Source organism: Phoenix dactylifera, chromosome 11 (assembly GCF_009389715.1).
Source record: "Phoenix dactylifera cultivar Barhee BC4 chromosome 11, palm_55x_up_171113_PBpolish2nd_filt_p, whole genome shotgun sequence".
Lineage (NCBI taxonomy): Eukaryota > Viridiplantae > Streptophyta > Magnoliopsida > Arecales > Arecaceae > Phoenix > Phoenix dactylifera.
Window position 1 is genome coordinate 14,839,334 of NC_052402.1, and position 8,515 is coordinate 14,847,848.

An 8,515-nucleotide genomic window follows, 5' to 3' on the forward strand; every position below is an offset into this window, starting at 1 on the left:
TGACCTATTTGCAGCACACTATCTGCAAGAAGTTTTTTAAAAAATTAACCATCCCCTTTAATTACCCATCACCTCCCATGTATCCTTTTTGTATGAAAATCTCTACAACGAGGGAAGCAGGGAATCCGTGACTTCTGATTGGGTCGATGCGCGTGCATGCGAGAGAGAGAGAGAGAGAGAATGTAAACGCGGAGTTGAGGAGAAACTAAAGGCGAAGTGAATGTGGCCGGAAAGGGAAATGAAAACGATGTGAGAGAAGAGAGGGCGGTGGGGAATCGGGCCGGGCGAGGACGGTGGGGCCTCCCGCTTGGCCGCGGTCCCATGCCTCTCCTCCTTCCTTCCTTTGCCGGCCTCTTGTCTCCTCCCCAAACTAAACCGGCCAAAACCCATCTATTCTCCTCCACTGCACGTGCATGCTCCCTCCTCTCTCCTCAACACCTCCATCCATCAATCATTCACTCCAATCTTCTTCTTTCCCCAACCCCACCCCCATCCCTTATTATATATATATATATATATATATATATATATATTAAACGTCCATACGATCACCTCGCTGCTCCCACCTCTCCTCTCCCTCTCCCCTCCTCTCCTCTCCCTCTCCCCTCCTCTCCTCTCCCATCCATTCAAAAGAAAATAATAAGAAGACACTTTTCTCCTTATTTTGATCTCTATATGTCACTTGTTCGCCCAGCAGCTAGCATAAGGAATTAACCATCATGCACCCTCCACCCGGCCATGGCTTCTTCACCAAAGGTGGTGGTGGTGCCTCCATGTCTTCTTCACAGCAAGAGGAAGAAGAGCACTCCATACTTCTCCTCACTCTTTGGCCCCCCGGCCAGCAGAACAACCCTTCTTCTTGTTCCTCTTCCACTTCCACCTCTTGGTCCCAGTCCAAGTCCAATAAACAACACCCCCTCTCCCACCCATTGAACCGACCAGATGATGATGACTCCAACGTGACCATCGCCCTTTCTATAGGGCCTCCCAGCGCAAGCGTTAGTGCAAGCATGAGTACCAATGCCGCCGCCACCACCACCACCACCACCGTCTCCAACTCCACCCCAAGCCAGTACTGGATCCCTTCTGCCGCCGAGATCCTCGTCGGCACAACCCAGTTCTCCTGCACCGTGTGCAACAAGACCTTCAACCGCTACAACAACATGCAGGTCTAGCTAGTATCCGATGCATGGTTTGCTTCGCTGCATTCGCTTTCACTACTTTGGTGCTACAGTCATTTATCAATCATGCTCATGCTCGGTTAGATGTATATTCTTTGGACAGATGCACATGTGGGGGCACGGCTCGCAATACCGGAAGGGGTCGGAGTCTCTGCGAGGGGCAACGAAGACGACGGCTTCACCGTCGATGATGAGGCTTCCGTGCTACTGCTGTGCCGAGGGGTGCAAGAACAACATCGAGCACCCGCGGTCAAGGCCGCTTAAGGACTTCCGGACACTGCAGACACACTACAAGCGCAAGCACGGGGCACGGCCGTTCGGGTGCCGCAGGTGCGGGAAGGCCTTCGCGGTGCGCGGCGACTGGCGTACCCACGAGAAGAACTGCGGCAAGCTGTGGTTCTGCATCTGCGGCTCCGACTTCAAGCACAAGCGCTCCCTCAAAGACCACGTCCGGTCGTTCGGCGGCGGCCACGCTCCCCACATCGTGGAGTCGATGAATGTAGATGAGGAGGAAGAGGAGGAAGAGGGTGAGGATGTTGATGAGGGAGGAAATGGAGAAAACGGTAACATGCGCTGTTAGTTAGTGAACTAAACATCTATTTTCAGAACTTTAAACCCACATTAGATTATAGGATATTAATATATATATATGTGTGTGTGTGTGTGTATATGCATATATGTATGTATATGTATATGTGTGTGTGAGAGAGGAAGGGGCATGGTCTCATTCTGAGAGTTCTTTTTATCTTTTTCTTTCGCTTACAGTTCAATGGTCTGCCATTGTCTCTTGTGAATGAGACAGGAGAGGGAGGGATATTTTTACGAGTTTCTTTTTCTTTAGCTTTTTCTGCCCCGTCATTCTTAATGTAAATGTGATGCCAGAGCAGAAGTTTTAGGAGCAGACAAGCAATGTAAATTAGATTCCAGTCTAAACCATCTTCTTAAGCTGCCAGTAGCTTCAGATCTTGCGGGCTTCAGGACTTGTTTGGTTCGCCGAAAGTGGGGAAGAGAGTGTGGCTAATAGGAAAATGGAGAAAGACTACAGATTTGGTTGGAGTTTTCGGAGAAAAGAGAGGGGTAAGTAGCTTTTCAATGAAAATAAGATTTTCATACTTCGGAATCGTTTGATTCATAAGAAGAATTTTTTCTCACTGGTTTGGTTGATCATGGATAAGTGGCACATTACAGTTTGCTTATATTTGATTAATCATCTACTTTCTTAAGAAAGTTATACAGAAGAAAAGATCTTAACCCATAATATCCAAAAGCTTGATGGTACTTTTGGAAAAAAATACTTCAATTTCTAACCGGTGAGAGTTGGACTTTTTCATATCCCATATAGATTTTTCTTTCCTATAAAATCTAGAAATCTTATTTCTATAGGAAAGCTATTTTTCCATTTTCTCGTTGATCCCATTTTCTCACTCCTTTTTCTATAAACCAAATGAGATCTTAGTAGGAAAAAAAAAATCTATGTGGGACGTAAACAAGTTCAATTCGCATTGGCTGGGATTGAGGTAATTTTTTTTTTTCAAACATATCCTTAATTTTTTAGATAGAACGCTGGTAAGGTGTTTCTCTTTTATTAAGAGTAGAACAAATATTTGATGTAACCTTTTCATAAAAATAAATACTCAACAAAACATAAGCTATTTTGAAATTTGTCATCTTTTATGGTCAGCTAAATATGCAAAAACTATTTTTTTTCAGATATCAAAAATATTATTATGACAAAATCTATTCCGCCAATCAAACAATCTTTAATGATGAAGCTACTGAAACCCAATTCAAATGGCATCAACCTTTTTTCCCTATGTCAGCACAAACAAAGAAACACTTGGAGAGAGAGAGAGAGAGAGATTCTGATTTATGAATTTGCTAGCTATAGGCGTCTGAAACGAGTCTGTACTCATGTCTGTTAGCTGCGGCCACTGAGTTATTTATCGGGCTATGTACTCTCTCCTCCGCCCCTCTTTGCCAGACACACACTCACTCTCTCTTTCTTTGCCTCTCTCTCGATCGCCCTCCCACGACTGCTACTGTTACTGCAGACGCTTTGCGCAGGGGGTCAGAACGGTACGTGGACCACAGGGTGGTGCTGCTTTTAGAGCTTGGCCTCTTTCCTCACCGAGCCAACGACAACACAATCTTCAAAAAAACAGGCTCCCAAAAGCCTCGGTGCCCGGTGCCATAACATAGCACGGAAAGAGAAACCCGGATTACTACGTGCTTTTGCCCATTTCATGCATCAGATGCAACCGCGATGCCACGATGCGTACCATCTTATAATAATCTTGAAAGCAGACCACGTTATTAATCAACATGATATATATATATATATACACACATTTGTTCCCTGAGAGATAACATGACATGTTTATGTTAAAATGTTGTACATATGAAAAGGATGCCACCGACCAACATCCACTACCATGTGGCATGGCATGGTGTATGGCAAATGTCTTTCAGCCTTATCTTCTGGAAAGTCGAGCAGTACCTTCTAGTTCTATTATTGAAAAGGGAGTTGGGAAGCGGCGTTACCTCCATGCCCACGCATCAACTGGGAGATAGCTCTATGTGCTACAAAACAAGAACTCCCGCGAGGACACGCCAGAGAGCTAAGCTCGCTGTGCCATGTACTGGGGCTTGCATGGATGTGCATGGATTCTGCGCATGAAGATACCTTCCTTGGGAGCAGGAGCGGGCTGAAAAGAGGTGGTGAGCTATTGGGAAGCTGGCATGGCAACGGATGCAGCAAAGCCGTAGACCTATTGCACGATGAATCTCGAACTGGGATCGGGTTCCATGCGGCCGGCACGTATAGCAGCATCTATGGCAGCAAGTTAGGGATGCAATGAGCAGTATCACGTACTGCTGCCATCCCTGTATAGATGCATGCCGCAAGTATGCATGCAAAGTACGATTTAAGGAGGACGAGTTAGAGTTGGTTGACAGATGATCTGCAATATTCTTTTGATCAGTCATATATATAATTTATTTAATTCATTATATATATTTCATGGAATGTTCCTCTTTATTTTGAAAATTCCAAATTTTCAGCAACTTTAATTTTCTTCCATATCTTTCATTTGCTTGTGGACAGATGCTTAGAGGAGAAGGGATGGAGAGGACTATATAAGGAGGAGGAATCCATTTCCATTGCCCATGTCTCCTCTTGTACGGACCTCTCTCTCCTACAAATAGGAACGAGAGAAATAGACAATTTATAAACTGTTATAGGTAGGATCAATGCTTGTATACTTACATACATATACGTGTGTATGGATACAAATTTTTGAAGATTATATACAACCTTTGATAATTATGCTAAGATAAGATGCGTATCTTTGCACCATGAATCTATCATTGGCAAGTCCTACCACATATTGTAAGCTCTATAGCTAAATAAATGCAAAATATACCGGAAATCATTGGGCGTCTCCATTGCCAACATGCCTATTAGTTTTACATTCTTCATTCTTTTCGTGGAGCCTGACTCAATTCTAACGAAAATCAAAAGGTATGGTAACTTCAATGGTGAACTGCTCACAATTAGGTGGCTGAATTTCTGTAAACTTTCAGACAGGTTCCTAAAAGCAGAAAGCTGCACTATTATGGTCTTGGATTTGAGAACTTCTCTATTATAGGGCCACTCTGGAATTGAGTCATGAAAATTAATGGCTCCACTCCTCCATATTAATATTTAACAAGGATTTTAATTGGGCTCAAGATAAAGTATTAATAGATCTCTAATGGGTTGGGAATTTGATAGCCCTCAACCAGCGCAGAGTCGGAATATGACAACAAGTACCCTAGCCCAAATTCAGAATTATGGCTAAAGTCATACCCAAATCCAGTCTCAGACAGGTTCAGAATTATGGCTTAGGTTAGACTCCACACCGAGGACAGGTTCAGCAAGCAGTCTACATGACAAAGGACGCGCCTAGCACTTATAGGCCAAGACTAAGCACAATTTGTGCAGCCTGACCACCACTTGAGCCAGACCGGATCATTGTCTGGTTTAGCCCAATAAATTAAGGTACAAATTCAGGTTGAAACTTAGTTCAAACCCAACCCTAAGTGATCCAGAAGGATATTCACCGGACTCGACGTAGACTAATTTTGTCACTCTGAGCATTCAGGAGAATCACTAAACTCGATCTAGAATACTTTGGCCATTATGAATATTCAGGAGGATCACCAGAATTGATGTGGACTATTTTGGCTACTACGCGTATTCAGAAGGATCATCAGACTTGATGTGGACAACATTGGCTACTACGGATGTCGAGAAGGATCACTAGACTCCATGTGGATTATTTTGGCCACTACAAATATTTAGAAGGATCACTAGACTCGATGTAAAATATTTTGGCCACTACAAGCAAGGCTAGACAGGGTTCAAGAGCAAGTTCCGCCACATCGAAAAGTCGAGTCGCATACGATGCTCGATTGAGATGATCTTTTTGTTTTGAAATTCGACATCTTTTTGAGATCTACAACTAGAAGGTTGAATTGGAATGAAATTTCACCATTTAGACCCCCAGACGGGCTAGTCAAACTATTAGCTATAGTTTTCTTTTCGAGTAAAACTTTGATCAGGCGTAGCTCTCTATCCAATAAAAATTCTGCGGAGCGATAGAAGGTAGAGTTGATGGAGAAGTCGAGAACTACCTCCTCGAGATTTTTAGCTTTTTTTACTAGAGATGTCTATTTTAGAAAAAAGAGTCCTACTAGAATTAAGAAAAGAAATCTGATCCAAATTGTGTAAGGGTGGACCTCATATTGTAAATAGAGGCTATGTACATCATTTTTTTAATAATTAATTAAAAAATTAAAGTTCTATTTTCGTGATTCCTCCATCTTCTTCTAGTTATCTTCTGAGAGATTCGAGTTGACCGGATTGAAGAAAATATTTTTTCTCTACGATCGGATCACTAAGAATCCATCCCCTATAGTCGCCGGCTGGTGAAACATTCGGCCATCTACCCTCCATCATGGGTTCTACATCTAGTCTAAATGCCATCACACTGGTGGGCTAATATCGGTCAGGAAGAAGGCCCTTGATCAAGATGTCATTAGTCATTTGATCTAGCAAAGATCCTCCAAAAATTAAAGATCTGATATTTCTTACATGTTCTTTGATTTGAATTCAAAATTCAAGTACATGGAGCAATGCCTTGACCAAGGCCAAGATGGAAGCTAAGAATAAGGTGTTGTTTCTTTTGTTTTGCTTAATTTTGATAATCAAATAATAATGTAATATTAGGGTTCGGTCTATATTACCTCTAAAATTCATCAAAAATTAATGGAAACTACTTCATTCTGCTCCTATGTTGCGTGCGAGCAATGGTGTCAATCACGATCGAAGAAATGGAAACCCATCCTACTTCTTCCCTAACAAGGTGGGATCCAACTTTATATCTGAGAATGTATATATACTACTATAATTCTCTAACAAAATGAGCTGATTTGGAACTTGACCTAGCTTCCTGGATCTCGGCTCATATATATATACACCCCCCATGGCGTATGCGATGGAGGGGAAAAGAAAGGAAAGGCTTCGGGCCTTGGAGCATCCAAATCTTTCTAATAATACAAAGAGAGATTTAAGGGAAGGTTCCATTACATGTTGCTTTCCTTCCGTGATATAAAGTGGGGCACTCCATCCATCAAAATACTCCAACCCCACGCGTGGGGGACCCACACAGCCAAGGCTAAAGGCGGTGGCCGGAGCTTACGGCCACGCCAGAAAACGCCAAGGCCCATCTTCCAGTGGTCCACCAAAGCCACTGTTGCAAGTGTCTCGCCCATGCCCGCATCCCGTCCAACCCGCGCTGCGCTTCCTCAGTGTTTCTTTCTCGTCAAGCAGTGCGCAGGTGCTGGCCCGCTTGGTAACCTGGATCGCACGCTTGTTTTTGCGAATGACTCTCTCAGATAATAGATGTTGATGGAGACTTCGCAAGAGGCCTCTCATGGGGGCCCCGACAGCAGCTTGCTTCCCCCCGACCACGTACGCAGAGCCGAGTGTCGGAGCAGCCCACCTACAGTCCACCATTTGTTGCTTCCTTCTCAGAACTGTCATCATTCGTGAACTTGGTTAAAAAAAGCATAGCTGGAGACATGGTTTTCCTCTCGGATGCATTTGCTTCCTTGTTGGTTTTAGAGCAAACATGCAAGTGAAGCACATGAAAAGCTTGATTGGACGCCCGAGTAGCTATTCCATGCGTAACGTCTATTAGCATTGTGAAACATTCAATAAAGAATGTCTGATGACCGAGATACTCGATAGATCAAGACAAGTCAAGGCCTGGTTGGATGTCGAAAGATCTTATTGGTCTGATATCAAGATTGACAGCAACAGAGCACAGGTTACAGCACCACGACTGTTGAAGTCTTTCATTCCCCCACTACCTCCCCCAGTTAGCAAAACACTTTTATGCTTTTGTCCAAAAATTGCACCGCTATAGACAATTTAAACAGATGGTTATCATCAATAAATACGCAGAACTGAAGCTCTTTTATCTGGATAGAAAAACCTTGGGGCTCTCATGGTTGCTGCATGCATCAAGACTTCCTCTGGAATCTTGATGCCAATGCATCACTTGCTTCACATGCTTCTCGTCACCCCTGATCCTATTTGCTCATGGTGTCATATATTCACTGAAAATATTAACCACGTATTCTTTGAGTGCAGGAGTTAACACTCTAAATCTTACTTGCCACAATTTAGCAGATCCTGGATAATCTTACTTAGTCATGCATATCTACGGTACGAGAAATTAAAATGAGGTCTTTGTTTGACTGACATTTTACAAATAGCTCTAACATGATTAGCATTTCGCATGGTTACTATCAAACTTATACAGGTGCATCGCAAACTCGCTGTTAATTACCTGTAATTGTTCGCTTGGTTGTTGTCCAACTTATGCAGGCGCATCGCAGAGGTCCTCAATATTTCATAGCCACAATACTTGAAGAGTGTTACAAGCGAATGAATGATCCTGCAGAATAATCGTCACGCATATTTTCTGGAAGGCTAATCAATTCTGGACTGGGCCGCCAATTGGAGCAAGTGAGATAGTTAACAGTTTTACATGAGTTGATTCTTTTGCCACCGCTAAAGTTCTTGGAAATTTGATATTTCTGAGTCTTGAAAAAGAACATCTCATGCTGCAGTGACATTTGATTCGCCTTTAAATTGTCAAGAATATGTACTTTTTGTCCTCTACGTTATCTGCCAACATAAGAGAACAAATTTATGAACATATTGCAAAATTCTCATTCAAAGACCAAAATCCACAAAACTTATGGTATGTTTTTTGGAGTACTTA

The 8,515-nt window shown here is 42.9% G+C and overlaps 1 protein-coding gene across 1 annotated transcript; it reads left to right on the plus strand.

Annotated features, from left to right (window-relative positions):
• Positions 1-582: 582 nt before the first annotated feature.
• On the plus strand, positions 583-2,246 carry LOC103700331 (zinc finger protein WIP6-like). The gene is made up of 2 exons (XM_008782281.3): positions 583-1,169; positions 1,285-2,246. Exons 1-2 carry the CDS (start codon positions 720-722, stop codon positions 1,759-1,761), a joined length of 927 nt encoding a protein of 308 aa, XP_008780503.2. The 5' UTR covers positions 583-719; the 3' UTR covers positions 1,762-2,246.
• The last annotated feature ends 6,269 nt before the right edge of the window (positions 2,247-8,515 follow it).